An 18,098-nucleotide genomic window follows, 5' to 3' on the forward strand; every position below is an offset into this window, starting at 1 on the left:
TTTGCTTCAGTGTTTTTTTTATTATAAATAATCCATTTTAATATTTAGTTGCCAGAAAAACTAACAACATAAACAAGCCACAAAGCAAAATGATAGGTGCATTTTGCTCATCAGAGTAGAAGCTGCACGAAATAGTGAAGAGGACAAAATAAGAGTAAGCAGACCATGAAATATAGAACACAGCAAAAGTTGGACGGAAGCTAGTACCGTAACAAAACAATCCTACTTCAACTAGAAAATAAACTACACTTATCAAAATACTACAGATGAATTACAATATGATTTTCTTAGTATAAAAAAAATCTATTTCTCTTCAGTCCCCTTTCTTGAAGGGACGTTTAAAGCACATTTGTGGTACTTTTAATATTACTGTCCCCATCGTTCCATCTTAATTTATTATCCATTCATCACATGGTGGTAGTAATTGTGTCCTTTGTGTTCACATGGGGAGAAGAGCACTTCTCTTACAGCCTCAAAGACACAGATTGTATAAAACACATTCGCTGATGATGGTCACATGATGAGGAATATGCTCTTGAGTATATCAGCAGATTTCATGATTGCATCAGTGATACTCTCTTCCCCCAAAAGCAAACAAATGATGAACTACAAGCCCTGAAATTTCAGACTGGGGCACAGAATGTCCTTTGGAAGACGTTGAAAATTCAACTACACTAACAAATAAGAAGTTGCTCCAAACACTTGTAGAGTACCTTTAATTGCACACCTTTGCACATTAAACCACCCCCCAGACACACACACGCACACACACGCACGCACGCACGCACACACACACACACACACACACACACACACACACACACACACACACACACACACACACACACACACACACACACACACACACACACACACACAACCAGTCTTTTGCTGCTTTCATGCAGAACTGAGGTAATCTCCAGTGACATTGATGGATAGCTGGAATGTCAGGAGGAGGTTCTGTTGTATCCTATGCCTAAGTGTTTCTCCAGCCACAGTTCTGCTAACTGCATCGCAGATGCATATGTACTTGCTTTGGACCCGAGGCACATTTTATATTGCTTGGGATCTAGATTAGTGTCGCAGTGGACAGGATGATAAATATGCACAATTCCGGTTTCCTGCGAGCGAAACGCTTTTAAACCGGAGTTGATAACTTTAGTGAACAAGTCTACATCTTCCAAACCCCAGCCTTGTATTGATGTGTCAAAGCCTCCAGCCTTCAGCAAGTCACTTTTGAATATGCATGTAATGCCGAAGCCATAATCTCGCCAGAAGCCAGTCTTCTTGGTGAAGACAAAGTTGCTGTCCTCTGTATGGCTCCCAGCATAGACAATTTTTGGATCATACTGGCTGAAGACAACGGGAAAGTAAGCCTGACTCCCCTCAACAGTATTGTCTCTGCACCGCTGGAGTGCATCACTATTGAACACCAGGTCCACATCACAGAAGAACAACAGCGAGTTATTACTAAGCTGAGAGGCACCCATCTCTAGGGCAAGACCCCTAGAAAACTCTCCTGTCATTGGTATTACAGACAGATCTGCTTTGGGATATTTATTATGGTAGTCCTTAATCAGCTCCAAGTGCTTTTCCTTATCTTGGTTGCTATCATTTTCCACCAGTATGATGACGAGTTTCACATTCTGGTTTGAAATAAGGCAGATCTTCTCAAAGTTGTCCATAAAGCGTAAGAATGTATCATACCTGCCTGTTAGAGGCACGAGAAAGTGAACCTTCTTTTGACTATGCTCTTGCATCTCCTTCATAGACTCTGAGAACTGAAATGGGGCGAAGATCTTGAGTGAATTTGAGAGGAATGAGAAGGACTGAGAGTCACTGTTAATGGCCTCAACTAACTCGGCAACATCCAGCTCCTCAGCCTCATGAAAAAAAGGCCGGCTGAAGGACTGCTGCAGGTAGACGTGCCTACGGACTGGCACGGTCACTTTTCGCCCTTTGTGCCTCTTGTAGAGCAACAGAAGATCCAGGATGTACTCAGCACCACAGAGGGGGTTCAGCCTTCTGTAGCCATACTGAATCTCTTTGAAGTCAATGACTCGGCCTCGAGCTTTAGAGTTCTCGTTTATCATCTCCATCACCTGGAGCACCGTGTCCTCTAATGCAGAGTGAAGTGCTCTCCCAAGACCTTGCCTGGGCATCTGCTTCTCACTAGTAGAGAACAGGTGCCTACGTGTCAGGAATTCCCACTCAATTACATCTTCACGTTCGGTTGGCTGGTAACGAGTGTAAGAAGGTGGCGCTCCCAGTTGTTGGTCTTCCCACTGCACCTCTGTGTTACTAAGGTGGCTCATGGTGATGCTCTCACGATGCAGCTGGATGGTACGGTAGCGGAGCTGGGAGATTTGCCGACTCAGCATATAGTTGTGGAGCCGGTACTGGTAGGCTGGCCGCTTGTTGGGGTGCAAAGTGATGGCATTGTGAATCTTGCTGCTGTGAAGCTCCTCAATGAAACCTTTCTTGTTATGCTCATAGTTTTCATAGAACAGTTGCTGCATCTGCACAGAGACAAGAAAGAGGGAGAAGAAGAAAGATGAAATAGCATGATGAGTTTTTTTTTGATCACAGGAATAGAAAGTGATCTATTAATCAAGAAAATCTTAATACAGTCATTTCACAGTCATTTAACAAAGGCAGTATTAATGATATATAATGGTACATTATGACCGGGGGGTGGTATGCAAGTTAATGTTAAATTAAAGATTAACAAGAAAGACTTAAAGTTCCTAAAAATCCATTTGCCTGATGAAGGTCGTTGATAAATGAGTGTGCAGGCCACAGCATAGTCGAGGAATTTTACTTATTACTTGGCAAATTACATTGTGGTCTGTCCTGCTAATAAATCCAACAGCCCTGCAGACAGACTGCACATAATGATTTGTGACTGTGGGGGGAGACAAATACATGTTGTACTTGCTTGGTGCATGTGTAGAGTCTATGCTCTGAAAGATAAAATCAGTACCAATGTACTAAACAGCATAGCCCTTTTGATCCAGAGTGAAAACCATCAGATTTGAAAACTGCTGTTTGAAAGACGTGGATCACATAAATAAAACAAATAAATGTAAAATACAATATAAAAAATACAAAATACACTTAAAAACATTACACACCCATATATACTGTATGTGTACATAAAACTACGCAAATGATAAGCCATTAAACAAATTGTTACTTCAACTCCTAGTACCTTTTTGTATGAAGGCCCTACCTGTTTTGTATAATATGGTGGTACCTGGCCCTGGTCCTGGACCACCACTGTACGTTTTGGTGTTTTTCCTACATTAACACACCTCACACAACTAACCAGCTAATTAGCTCAAGCTCTTTCTGAGTTAAAGTGGGCCTGTTAGAGCAGGACAACCTTAAGATGTGTAGGACAGAGGTACTCCAGGAATGGGCTGCAAATCAGCAGGTTGTGCAGATTTATTTGTGATATTTACAGTCATATTAAGTGAAAATTGAATATTATCATATTACAATCTTTTATTATTTGTAAAACTGGGAAACTATAGAATCTAATCCATGAAATCAGATGTTATATGTATTCTGATCTAAAAAAGAAAAGTGTACACAGACCAATATAGCAGGAGAATGGACAACCTTTTCCAAATCAATACAATTTATTCAATTTCAGACATGTCCTCCAAGAGAACATAGTGTAAAAATTATATATTCATCAGACAGCTTTCAGCTCAGCAAACCTGCAATATAAAGGGAACCCCTTAGAGTTTAAGAATCCTGAGGAATATAATATCATTAATATCAATATAAGATCATTTTCTAATCACATTTTTCTGAAAAATAATGTTTGTATCGTGTTAATATATAGTTGATGTAATGTAATTCCAGACTTTTTATGAACAATGGAAGATTCAATGAAAATAAAAGATGAAAAATGACTTTATAGCAATGTTGTACTGGATGACTGCTTGTTTCTCTCAGCAAAATGTGGTTAAAAATGGTCTTAATGATTGAATGGGCCATTTGAAGAAATGCGTTAGAAAACAGAAAAACAAAAGCTTTTAAATTACAGACAGTGCTGGTGGGGGAAACGGCTGCTCTGTTGTTGCGTTTAATAGTTCTCTTTATAATGCACTGGTCTTTGGCCCAGCCAAAAGATGGAAGGAATAGCTGCTTTGGGATTAAATGAAAAAGTGTTGAAGATCCTAAAATCCTCTTAAAACACTCGTGGTAACATAATACACTCATGTTTCTTATCTCAGAATTTAGAATCTAAACTATATTGATATTCTGGGTGCAAGCATCATCCTCTGTGGCCTGGAAAGCAGCTCAGCAATTCTCCTGTTTGTTTATCAGTTCATCCCTTTAAGTGCAAACGCTCACTTGTGTAAACCAGCTCTGCATTGCTGAGGGTGTGCTATAGCATGCCCCCCTACACTGGAAAAAGTCAGTGTGCCTTTTACAAAGTTCAAGAAACAAACTTTGCCCACCCAAGTTTTGGGTGGAGTAGCCACATTTATAGGTTTTAACACACCTGCTTGCTTAGTAATGTATAGTTTATGGTAATTTATGCTAAACAGAGATCTTTTATGACAGTAGTAATTGCTCCTTCACAAAAATCTAACGTTAAGCCAGTATAAGCAGTGCATCTTTTATGCAAATCTATGTAAACTATCAGCTTATGCCCATTCCTTCCACATCTTCCAAAAAAATTCCAAAATGAAACAAAGCATTAGAACTGCAACGGTCAAGAGAAATAGTTATCCATGGTAAAAAAAAAACAAACAGTGTTCAGCTGAAAGAGGCTGCCGTTTTGTAGCTGCGCCGGGATGCTTCAGTAATGTTCAGTGAAAGAAGCAATGCTGTTCTTGGGTTAGCTCTTTTTTAGCATTTAAAGATCAGTAATGTGGCTTTTGAGTCCTTTCTGAGCAAGGGTGAGGTCATGGTCGAGACATTCCTTGGCTGCATAGTAATTCTTCCATTTTCACACCACTGTTCCAGACATTAGCAAGCACATTTTCTCCACTGAACTGAGGACTACTGCTCCACTTTCTGCTGCCAGATGAAATAAACATGGGCAGAGCTTAATCTTTAATTAATTATGGCCTAGAACAATGGAAATTATTATTTATGCTGGAATTGAACATGGAATGGCTGAACACTACTAAAGTAACCTCAACAGAGAGATAAAAGAATTGTAATATTCTCACATCTGAAGTTCAGATGGCAGGAAATATATATAGTTAATAAATATATAAGTTCTCAGAGACATTAATTTATATTATCTGACTCTGTGAAGCCGTAGTCAAGATATTTTTTTAAATAGAGCCTGTACATCATGAAGAGCATGAATGAACAGACTGAACCTGCCAATAACTTAATATCTATACATATATTTCCTGGTTTAATAGCTAGTTTTACTTTACTGGCATTATGAGCCAATTATGTCCATTAATCTGATTACGTTCACTGGTCTAACACAGTCTTACACATCTGATGGTGAATCCAATCCCACCAATCCAATCCAAGCTCCTCCACAGCTTCTAGTTCATCTTTACAACTGATTCACTGATTTGAGTAAAAGACATTATTTGAGTCTAGATTGTGTCTGTTTTCTACATGTATTTAACCCCTTTCTTTAACAAAAACGGTTTCTTCTATCAGTCATAAACACTTCCTGTTATTATGCTAACAGTTTACCGTAATTCTCCTGCCAGAGTGAATAAAAAATTCCTAGTAGGCTATAGTGGCTACAGGCTACTAATAAAGAAATCTTCTAATAAAGATTAAAGGTTAAAACTGAGGCAGGCAGCAGGTCAGACCTTTTTTTTTACATCTTTACGTGACCGTATATCAATTTACAGGGAAAAAAAATTTCACTCACGCTCAAAGAAAAACTGTGTATTTGTAATAATCATGTGCAATCGCTGTAAAAAAAATTATTACTATGAATTTTCGGCAGTAAAGTTACTATTTTGGACATACGAGGTTTTGATCTGACAACAGCGATATGCTTTAGAGTGTCTCCCCCTGCCTCAATAGCAAAGTACAATTATGTATATTTCATATCTGTGGGAAACACTGAGTATACTGAGTATACACAAACACACACACACACACAGACAGTGGGAGGTGAGAACAGCAGTGTTTTTATTTTCACTGAAACGCAACTAAAAAGGTCCCTGAATCTGCTAAACAGACTAAAATTAGCAGGTTTTGCACTTGTTGTAAATTGACTTACCTGCTTGAATTTTTGTTACATCAGTATTAAGGTTATGACATCTCATACTTTAAGAAAAATCTCAGCAGCTATATTGCATGATCCAGAATATCGCCTCTGTCACTATTTGGGTATTTATTATTCTGCATCACAAACAGTCAGAAAGAAAATACATAGGCCAACATTTAGTGAAATGCAGCAAAACTGCATTATCTTCACTGTATTTCAGATTCATTCAGTGTATTACTCTTTCCTACAACAAAACACGAGTATTCACCAAGGCTGCCAAAAACACACTTTCAAGGATGTGTTGTGATATCTTGACACATTGACTGAGGAAAAAAAACCTTTGTGCACTAGACAAGACACCACCATCTACAATAGCTCACCTGCAGGTACAGCCTGCGATACTCACAGTGACCAAAAGATTACCTTTGGCTTTTTTGGATAATAAGACATGCTTTTAAATGTACACATCTAGGAGTTGCTTAACTGTTTTTCAGGTTACTGACTTTTATAGCCTGCTTGTATCAATGCATCAGTTTACTGTGTCCATGCATTGTGACGCACTGTCAGGTGAAAGCCTCATTATTCATTCCCTGTGGTTAAGTCAATATCCAAATATCTGTTCATCTCATATACTCGCATATCAGAATTAGCCACAATGCACACCCACTATTGAAACAGAACATGCTGATCATATTTAGATTTTTTTATGAGCAGCATGTCTGAATCGATGAAGCCCAACCATTAGACTACATTTTACGTCATTTGTGTACTTCTATTCATGCCCTTTCAGTCACTGTATGTGGAATAATGTAGCAGGTTCATTTGTACATCACTGATATCTTCCTCCCTGGTTAACAGCATTTGCAAAAAGGTGGATGTTTCAGGGACATTACATGACATCACTGAATAGCTTATAGTCATTCTGTGTGGAAGGTCCTTTGAAACTGAAAGAAGTAGTAAGTGTCTCATCAGTAATTTCTCCTATGTAGCAGAACAAATACTCAGCAAAAGTACTGTAAGGACCATTTGGCTTCACTGAATGCTGTGGTCTTCTTCAAGCAGCAATGTCAGTAGGTTACGTCTTAGCGGTGACACCAAGAAAAGGCCATGCCGCAGTGACCTTCATGCAAGCAGAAAATAAAATCCAAAGTTATAGCCTTGTCTCTAATAAACAAAAAGCTGCATTTTATCAGTGTGACCATGTTAGTGTAGTTCAAAGAATAACCTGTGGTCTTTGCAGATTCTCACAGAGCACATGCACGTTGTTGGTCTTCATAATGAACTAATCAAGTGAAACCAGTGGGTAGAAGAAGAGGAAACATGTATCCTACCTTTAATGGTCATGAAATTTTGGTGATCACTTCATCTCTTCTATAAACAAACAAGTGGCTAAGATGAGCACAAATCAATTCAGACTCTTTCTGAGATGTTTCTGGTTAGAGCAGAGAGAGATCTGCTCCTCTTTATCTTCTCTTTTTCCCAGTTAGTATTCTCTATCGTCATTATATCATTTATATATTTGTGATGTAAAATCATTTAAAATGAATGCATGTTTCCTTAAAGAATCTGCCATTAACTTTCTACTACTGTGCGAATATCCATAAATGTCTTATCAGGTTTGACTACAGGCATTCAAGTCAGTGATGTCAGTATCACTTGCTGGATTATGCTTTACGGATTATGGTTCTCACAGGTGCCTGGAACAGTACACTGCTACAAGTTGTTCGCCATATGCATGAACCCTGACAGAGCAACAAATATCACAATGAGGCTATTTTACTGACCGTGTTGATATGATTTGTTGATGTGACACAAAATGCATTTAAAAACTAATAAAATGCAAAAGATGTGATAAGGATTCAGTTGTTGAAAAATAATGAATGCTTCAGGCAGATACACCTACACAAACAACCACCAAAGCACTGTTAATCTGTTGATTCTATTCAAAAAGCACCAAATCAGGCACTTAGACAGTTTCTTTTATAAAGAGAATGTACTTGCCTGGATGAAAATATCTTTATTGACAGATTGTGATATCTCATATTTGAGGACCACCTCATTAGGACCAGTCTCAAATCCACGTCTTGATACTTTCTTTATAAGATATGTCTGGGCAGAAGAAGCAGTATTGATTGGACTGCAGCACTGTGTTGTTCCTGTTTGTGAATAAATAAGCACCTCACCTTCCTTTCTCAGATAAAATCTATTAGTTTCTATGGTGCCAAGGTAAAGGGGTTCTCACTACCTCGCATTCTAGTATTTGAATACTGAGACTTAGTTGATTTAGAACAATGAACAATCACAACTGACTGTCCTGCAGATAAAAATATTGGTTGTATTTTGTAGCCAAGACACCTGGTTCCCAGCTTCACATTACCCTTTTCTTTAAAATGATCATTTTCTGTTGCCACATGCATCAATAATTTGTCATGCTGCACTGACACTGCCATTGCTGTTTACAGAATATATCATTTCCAGTGTTTCAGTGAATGTGGAGAAACAGTCCACACAAGTATAAGCAAAGTACAAGAAAGTTTCTGCAGAATCTCTAATGTAAGAAACTACTGCAATTCAGTATTCATAACTTATAGCAATACACTCACATAATAAAAGAGGAACACAAAAAGCATGGCAAGAATGTGGATTATTTGTTAAATGTCTATTTCAAGTGACTTCCAGTGCTCTGAGCAATATCAAAAAACATATACATTGACACATACAGTGCTAAAAGTCTACAAGACTGCAACTGTCATTTAGGACATTAATGTGATTGATTTGGAGAAGATGATCAGCCATGTGGAGGAAGGGTATTAGGAAGGAACTATCAGTGCTCTCAGACACAGCTGAGTGTGAAAACCCACTGGGACCTGAGCTTAGCGACAGCAGAGAAATTCATTGCGGCATGCAGGAACTTTACTGGCTGCTGTGAGGGTTGGTGAGAGTGGTGAGAATAAATTGAGTTCACAAAGTGTAACTCGGGTTCCTCTTTTAAGTCTGTTATACATCAAAAGTATCATTTACAGGCAGTTCCATAGTGAGATAACACAGGAGAAACTGACATGCCACAAACCATCCACACGCCTGCTTTGCTGCGACAGCGGCTGATGCCTGAGTACAAAGGGCTTCCATAAGGTGGAGAGCGATGATTTCCCCGTCTCCAATTTTACAGCTCTATGCCACAGACAAGTAAACTCATCAAAGTGCTGCTGAGTGTAAACTCCAGATTGAAAGATGGACAGGCAGGTATATAAAAATAACCCTCTGCAGACTGTGATATGTTACCCATCACCCATTTAATACTTTTAATAGTTTTCACTGTTGTGGACAAAATCTGTATTTTGAAGTTTGATTCCGTCAAAAACTCTACAGCAGTGTTCCAATAGCTATGCCACACCAGAGAGAGGCAAGTCCTCGGTAGAACTGTGCTATTAATGCTCCTCATTTATACCATGTACATAAAGTTGAACAGTCCATTAAGGTCACTTAGTCACATAATCAGAAAGGAGTCAGAGCGAAAAATTTGATAGAGTAAATACTGTTGATGTAAATGATAGTAAGCTGCCAGTAGAACATTACTTTGCTTGTGATTAAATGCTATCCTGTGAGTTAATCTCTCACTTAAACCATTTCACAGCCTGCTCTCAATTTACACCCTCTTAAACAGACACACAACTAAATAAACAGCATACTGTATATTTAAAATTGCGTGTTGTCCTTTACATTGTATATAAATTTCATGATGAATGGACCAAAAAAAAAAAAAAAAAAAAGAAACGGTCCAATATGACTGGGAAAAAATTCCACTGACTTACATTAAATTACAGTAATTACAGTAGGTTTTGTCCTGTAAAGTTACCATTTTGGAGATTCAAGGTTTTCTTCCGACAACAGCAATATGAAGCCTTAAACAAGCAAAGATGCCCCTGTGTCAGAGCGATGAGGTAGGCGCCGGACAGCCTACAGATCACTTCCTGCATCGCATGTAATGTTAATGATTACACATACGTAGCACATATGTAGCACATTTTTTGGTTCAGCTTGCTTCATCCTAATGGGAGTTGCAACAGAATATTTGGGGCCTCTTTCGAAGTGAATCTCCCTGTGTAGAGCTAACCTTTCTTGCCAACACAGGCCGAATTTTGATAATACGTCCATTTTCAAAAGCTGACACAAACGAAAAATGTATCTGAACATGCAGAAGCTTCAGGAACACAGCTTATATGAGCACAGCTTACATCTGAACACGAATTCTGTAGATGTAGTTTAGTCAGCATTTCTCTTGACTTTGGATCAGATGCATGTATAAATGACTAAGTGTCCCAATGTAGGCTTCGTTAGAAGGATCCTTCTGATTGGCCAAGAAATGCAGTCTAGCCAAGCTTTTAGAATGCAGTTCATGTCTTACAACCAGGAGGGCCAGGATGCTCAAAAACGTTTATTAAACCCTGAAACTTAACTGGTGAGCTGAATCAGGTGTGTTTCAACATGAAAACTGCTAACTATACTGGATTCTTGCCTCACAGGACCACAGTTGGGCATCTCTGCTACCACATATACATCGTAGATTATTACACCACTCCATTAGTATAATATTTTGCATCCATACTGATTTCCGCAAAGCCTTATTTCATTGCACATTAGTGCTGGATGCAGGGTACTAATGTGCAATTAGTGGAGGAAGTTGGAGAAGCGCTAAAAGAAACGGCAGAAGTTGTAAAAACACTGTTAGTGGTGTTGTGATACACAAGTACAGTGCTTAATTATGGGTTTAGTGGAACAATTGATGCTGCCTATTTTTTATGTTTCAGTTCTGTTGACGTACATCAGATCTACTCAACTGAATGAATGCAACTGACAAAGCTGACTTACAGGATATGTAACTTAAGTGAAAAGAGATTACATGAATTACTGGCTGTAACTTGGACAGTAATGCTAAGATGCATCAAAACATTTGCAACAAGAGCAAAAATCTCACATTATTTGGTGCATTTCTGCTGATTCATATTAATGCAGACAGTATGTGAAATATAAAGTAGCTGCTTAAAAATCTAAAATGATTTGCAAGTTCAAAAGCTGTCAGATATCCATTATCCATTAGACCAGCTCAGATGAATAGTTTCTTTATATCACCAAGTTTGCTTAATAAAAGAAATAAGAAAGCTTTGAATGTTCTGTGTCATGAGTTGTCAGGTCGCTGAACAGAGCTGAATATTAAAATGTTAAACAAGCATTCACTGGTATAATGAAAAAGAAAATTAAAATGGCCACTTTTAATCAAATCCCTTTCTTTGAAGCCAGTGGATATGAAGAAATGAAAATGTGTGCAAGCAGGGTGCTTTACTGCCTTTTGGGGGGAAAAGAAATATCCATTACACTGAAAAGCAAAAGAACTGCACAAGTAATACTGGGGGTGATGGTGGAGTATTACAGATTGTTCTTTGTTGGGCACTGCTTGGCATTTCCCAAAAGACCAAGAGGGAATGGTGAATGCTAAAGCTGAGACGAATCGTACATGGCCTGCCTGAGCGGCCCAGGCAGGCTTTGCTGCAATTGCTGTTGCTCAGTTAATCCAACCTCTCCCATGTTGAGGCCTAGTGAGAGCTACTTAATCAGCTTTGAGTCCACACAGTTTGCTTTGGGCATTAGAGCATATCATAACTGAGGCCATAATTCAGTGCAAGGGCCTGTGGGAGGACAGCAGCTTCCTGCACTAAAAGCATTTTTCCAGCTTCAGCACACCTGGGAATAACACAGGTCACTGGAAAGCACCAACACTCCCTGCACTGCTCTTGCATACATTAAGACAGCTTTAGAGGCAGTGAGCCCTGCCAATCTCTAATTTTGAGCTTTGTGGCTAGACCCTTTGATGCGACTTCACAGGTGGATCACAAGCTGAGGCAGGGACACTTTCAATACACAGACAGTTCTTCCATCAACGTCTAAAAAGGAGAGCACTCTGTCAAAGACTGATGGTGGTAAAAAAAATACATAATTTGTACATAATCGGCCAGTAGTTGGAGGCAGATAACACCAAAAAAGCAAATACGCTCCCAGGTCTTTGTAATTTTCCATTTTCTCTGTCAAAAGATGGCACAGCTGTGTACAATGGATAACAGGAGGATCAGTGCTGACACACTAATGCTAATACTGTAAACTAAGAGCTGCCGATGTCACATTAGGAGACCCATTTCTATAGCCAACAAATCAAATGTTGGTTCACGTCTTTGAGAATGAAACGAGTTGAAATGCTCCTGCAGTAATTTATTATATTCTAGCTGAAAGTGTCATCATAAATGCTCTTTCTGTGAATGTATGGTTTGACTGTCTGTCTCAGCAGGGTCCACTCTTCAGTCTCCTACTTAATTAGACATCAGCAACTCAGCACTTCTTCTCTTCTGGGAAAGCATAAAGTGGTTAAACAAATGATATTCTGGCATGCTAATACAAGAAAGTGAGGTAAACTCATTCTATTTTAGCTGGATTTCTTTGTGTAAAAGCTCAAATTGTGTCTTTTTTATTGGTCAGTAGCTTGCTATTAACAAAATGTGAGATTTAAGTAAACATGTTTTGTTTTGAAATTCAGTTCTGATGCAAAGCAGAACAGGCTAACCACTTCCTACACAACAAACATCCCTCTATGCTCTCATGTAAACCACAATAAAGCAAAGTTTTGAGAACATGTTGTGCTTGAAAGCCTGACAGTTTGAAGTTGCATTTAAAGATATAGAAGCATAAACGTATGGTATTGTGCAAAAGTCAGAGACCACACTTTATTTAAGCACCAGTCAAAATAGCCATTAAGTTAAAAAATACGTATAAACACAAAAAACAAAGGAAACAAAAGCAAGTCAAAACTGCAGAATATCGGGGGCGGGGAGTATTTTACAAACTGCCCGGTCTACTGATGAGTACACATAAATATCAATACATTATGCACTTCCCGCTGGAAAAAGACACAACAAGAAGCTGCTGGTGTTCTCAAAATCAAAGACCACCCCAGAGCCCAGACCTTAACATCACTGAATGTGTTTGTGACTACTTTGACTGTGAGTAACAGAACATGCAACCAACCTATAAGACTGAACTTTGAAGGTGTGGAAAAATATTAGCAGATTTTTTGAAAAACAGAATGCCTGAATGTCTCCTGAACAGAATGGAAGCCTTAATTAAAGGGTGAATACACTAAATGCTTAAAAAATGGTATTATATTTAGTTGTTTAGCTTTCTTTGCAATTTTCTGTCATTTATACACCACTTCATTAAGTACACCTTGTACCTACACTTACTGCCCATTTTATCAGCTCCACTTACATTGAAGGTGCACTCTGTGATTAAATAATTACATTTCTATGCATACTTTCTTCGCCCACTTTCACCCTTTCTTCAATGGTCATGACCCACAGAGGACCACCACTAAGCAGGTTTTTTTGGTTGGTTCCCAGCACTGCAGCGATATTGGTAGTGTCTTGTAGTGTGTGTAGCACTACAAAGTGCACCTATATGGTAAATGGTCCTGATACAAAGCACAATACATGTAGAAATCAAGTTAATGAAGTTTTTCCTGATGCTGAAAAATGGCCATTCTTACTGGAAATTAAATAAATGAAAAGGTGTTTCTGATTCTGCACAAACTACAAAGAATTTCAGAAGAAGAGTGTACAATGATTCCTATCTCATAATTAAAAGAAGAAGTTTAGTATCCAAAAACACTCACGGACCTGGTGTAGCATTTCACTGCGGGCAAGGTACATGCTGGGTTTATTGATTTGGTCAATAATATCTCTCCTGGAAGAAATCCACATCCACAGGCTGGGAATACCCAGTGGCAGATCACCAAGGTCAGCTTACAGCTCAAAGTCTCACAAAGATGTAAGTTTAATTTTTGAAAGAGACGGAAGGGCCTTTACTTGGCAACCTGTAATAATGAACGTGTATTCTTCCTGCTGCGTTTCCATTCCACGCTGTGCCACTTCTGCTACAGGGACACGCAACAGAGATCAAATCTGTGCTTAATGTCTGAGTGAGCTAATAAAGATGGATGCAGGGCTGAACTGACACTGCATTATTCACACTTAGGCATACATGAAAGCAAACAGCAAGGCGATGGAAAATTGAATCTATTCTTGAATGCCCTTCTTTTCAGGGGCAGCATGTTATGAGATAAATGTCATGAGCCTGACATGTCCAGACCAAAATACATCTGACATTGTAAAAGAGGCCTCTGAATATGGACAAGGGGAAACAAGACAAGCATGAACTCTTATATGAACTCTTATGGTTTACAGACCTAAGTAAAGCTATAGTGACAAACAGTGCAGTACCTCACTCAAAAAATACCTAATCAAACTTAAAAGGCTTACAAGCTACTGAGGTTTAAATGATTCAAGCGGGCTACTGAGGTTTTAAGGCACACAAGTACTTTACTTAATCCACCCTTCCTTTAAGCATGGCCCTTTATTTTGGAGAAGATTTAAGTAAAAATCACAAAGAACTGTCTGGCTGACTGCTGCTCAATCAATCAATTTCTGCCCACAAACTGAAGATTCCCGGCAGCCTCTTCTTCCAAAGAGATGACGATATCAGAAATAGCCATGTCATTTACACTCATTTTAAAGATGGCTCAACATAATCATTGTATCCATCAGTACCAAATTTCATTATCTGTCAATTCAGAGCCTCTGTATTCTAATAATTTCTTACAAAAAAACTAGCCTCTATATACTGTATATGTCTGAGAAGTATGTCTAAGAAATACTAAAGAACAAATCACGCAAATTCATCATTATGTTTCTCAGCTTAGGAGGATGCTCTGAACATCTGACTGCAAAGGAAGGTTTATAGACAGAGCTCCAACTAGGTAATAGGTAGAGCTGTACTACCAAAAAGCCTTCTTGGGTATATTTGGGCAATTCCAGGCTTTCATATTACCCTTAGATGAAAACTGTTATCAGTCTTCCAAAGTTAGGCAATGCACACAAAATTACACTTCATTGAACTATTGCAGCAGTAAGCCAGTTATTATTCTCCATTCCAATTGTGAAGAGTTCCTCAAACTGGTCTGCTTTGGGGGTTTTGTTGTTGCAGAAAATACCAGAGGACTAGGCCTGTGGGTCTAAAGGCTCTGTCCCATTATGCACAACAGCTGTAAATCAGATGCATTCAGTGTTTCAGGATGTACTGGAACCTGCCAGACAAAGTGCCATTAGTACCACAAGAGAGGAAAAAGCGATGACCTAACTGCTGTTCCATGCCAGTGCGAAATGGGCAGAGTTTGGCTGCGCTGAATAACTGAGAAGCACTTTGTTGGTGCTTGAAGTCCCAGTGGGACGAGAAAGGCGATGATTGCACACAGGAGTGGGCGGTGGAACAGCAGATCCAGCACAAAGGTAGAAATGTACAGAGCCCTAATGTTAGCCCAGGTTTCCATCCATTTTCATGCCTGTCCTTTTTAACCATGTTTATTAACCAGTGTCCATGGAATTCCACACTCCATGTGGATGAGCGACATGAAAAGCAATAGTAAATCCTGGTAATGAAAAAGATCCTCACTAGAGGTAAAGAACATGCAACTTGTGTCAGGAAGATTCAGTTGAGAGACATTAAACTTTGATTTCTCAAATGAAATTGATCAAACATATCTATATATAGAACATAGTCATTACACTATCACCATCTTCTCCCACCTTCTGAAAGAGTCTCTGTTGGAGTCAAATTTAGATCACAAACAGATATGAAGCAAAGTCATCTCATATTTGATGTCACCACCATTACCTGTGTGACCTATCCATCACAGATGTCCTTCAGGGGCATTAACAATCAGGGCGTTTGAGCAAGCCCAAAATTTACATTCAAGTGCTTGGAGGGTTGCCAGCTGTCAGTCTGCAGTGCTTCCTGCCTGTAGGAACAGTTCTACTTTCCATTTCAAAGGAAGTATCCTTTTAGTCCCCTTGCCTGTCTGCACCCTGAAATCCTTCAAAACAGTGAGGCAACATTCAGTAGTAACAGTAACAGATATATTTACAGCACTGTAAAGCCAAAAATATATTCATTCAAGAATGTATACTGTACTGTGCACCTAGGCACATAATTTGAAACCATTTATCTTGGAAATACATGTGTTTTTGCTTGTAACAATAAAACACATTATTAAAATAAGAACAAATAAATCTAGACGCAGTAAAAAGTAATAAGAATTTCTTATATTTAAAAAAGTAGCTGATATATTGTGACATAGTTTGTGTTATAAAGTTTGGTTCCAGATTTTTCTTGGAGACCTTTTGCCACCAGATAGATTTAGTTGAATCCTATCAGCAGCACACTTTATCTAAAATAATGAAGTATTGATAACTACAAATAATAGTGGGCTTCCCTAAGGAGAGGTCTGGAAATGGTTAAATTTGACATACAAAATCACTACTTATTATTTGTATTTATCTTAATATTAGTGTTTTATGAACAAATAAAAACTTAATAAACATGACAAACAGCTCTTTAATTTTTATTTTCTCAGGTGCCTAAAACGTCTGCACAGTAATGTATGTTGGCACCGTGAGCCTAATTCTTTGTGCTGCTTGATGTGCCCGCTTGTACAAGCATGATGGGGACGGAGCAACTAGTCAGAACAATACCTAAAATAACAGCGACAGGGTTTGGCTTAGCCTAATTAGCTTACATAAGCTGAGTCATTTAATAAGATGGCTAGCAATTTAAACATGTATGCACTAAATCCTATAACATTTCTCTTTTCACTTGATAAAGTTTCTGTAATAATCTGAATTTGTTCATTGAGCCATAAGCAGAAAAATCAGTAAGGCGCACGTTCATTCAGAGCGGATATTATTCTGGCCACAAATAATGGAACTTACTGACAACAATTCTGCTGCCTCCTTACTAATGTGGGTTTCAGAGGCATGTTTGTAAACATGAGCGTACAGATAAGCTTCTGTACTTTCATTAGGTTTGTTCTTGTTTGAAATGGGCTCATGGGGACACACAGCTTGAGACAGATTTTATGGACTAGCAATAAAGGAAGCATTGACTAGTTCTGTTTTCTCTGGGAGGGACCTATAGGAGTGAGTAAACATAAGAGTTTTTATAATCTTTAGATGGACCTTTGCTTCATTCATAAAGATTGATGATCAGGCTCTAAAAGGCTGGGCGTAGGTCCAAGGTGAGCTCACAATATACTAAATCATAGTGACAAGGCTATTGGCCACGCTATCATGGTCCTGCTCTTTGGTGTACTCCTTATTCCCCTGAGAGGAATGGGGTCCGGGCTTTAAGGATTTACACACTCAATATCAATCACTGTAAATATACATGTTGATTATTGTCACAAGCTTCTCAACGCATGCAAATACAGCATTCATATAATAAATTCATATTCTAGACATGCTACAAGAAATGCACTGAGTTTTTCCCCTTACGATACGATACCTGATACTATAATATCGGCCGATACTGAGTACCAAATTCTAACTCTGTCTAATCAAACTAAATTATAAGTGCTGATATTTATATAGTTCCAATTTATTACATTGTATTTTGGTAAAATGCTGTGTTTTGTGTCTTAAAAGATACTTTATGCAAGCTTTTTTATTTAATATATAAAAATATTAATCTCCATTATATAATTAGTAATAAGAACCATATTTAACCATATTTAAGTACACAAACCATATGCAGATAAACCTATAATGTGTCTACATAAACACAAAGCAGCTTCTCTAGCTCAGCAAAAACTACTATATAATGTTTTACATCAGAATTTCTTGTCATTTGTCTCATACGTGTGTCCTGTTCACTTGTGCTTATATCTCTCAGCAACAGAACCCACTGCTTCATGAAGCAGCTGACTGACAGAGGTGCAATGCAGGTGGTGCTA

At 38.5% G+C, this 18,098-nt stretch overlaps 1 protein-coding gene across 1 annotated transcript in view; it reads right to left on the reverse strand.

Annotated features, from left to right (window-relative positions):
* chsy3 (chondroitin sulfate synthase 3) overlaps positions 1 to 18,098 on the reverse strand; it is a 42,336-nt gene continuing 24,238 nt past the window's right edge. Inside the window, exon 3 of the mRNA XM_017691270.2 lies at positions 1 to 2,519. Within this exon, the coding sequence (XP_017546759.2) occupies positions 948 to 2,519 (1,572 nt within the window). The 3' untranslated portion in view covers positions 1 to 947. The remainder of the gene's footprint in view (positions 2,520 to 18,098) is intronic.

This window comes from Pygocentrus nattereri, chromosome 18 (genome assembly GCF_015220715.1).
Source record: "Pygocentrus nattereri isolate fPygNat1 chromosome 18, fPygNat1.pri, whole genome shotgun sequence".
Lineage (NCBI taxonomy): Eukaryota > Metazoa > Chordata > Actinopteri > Characiformes > Serrasalmidae > Pygocentrus > Pygocentrus nattereri.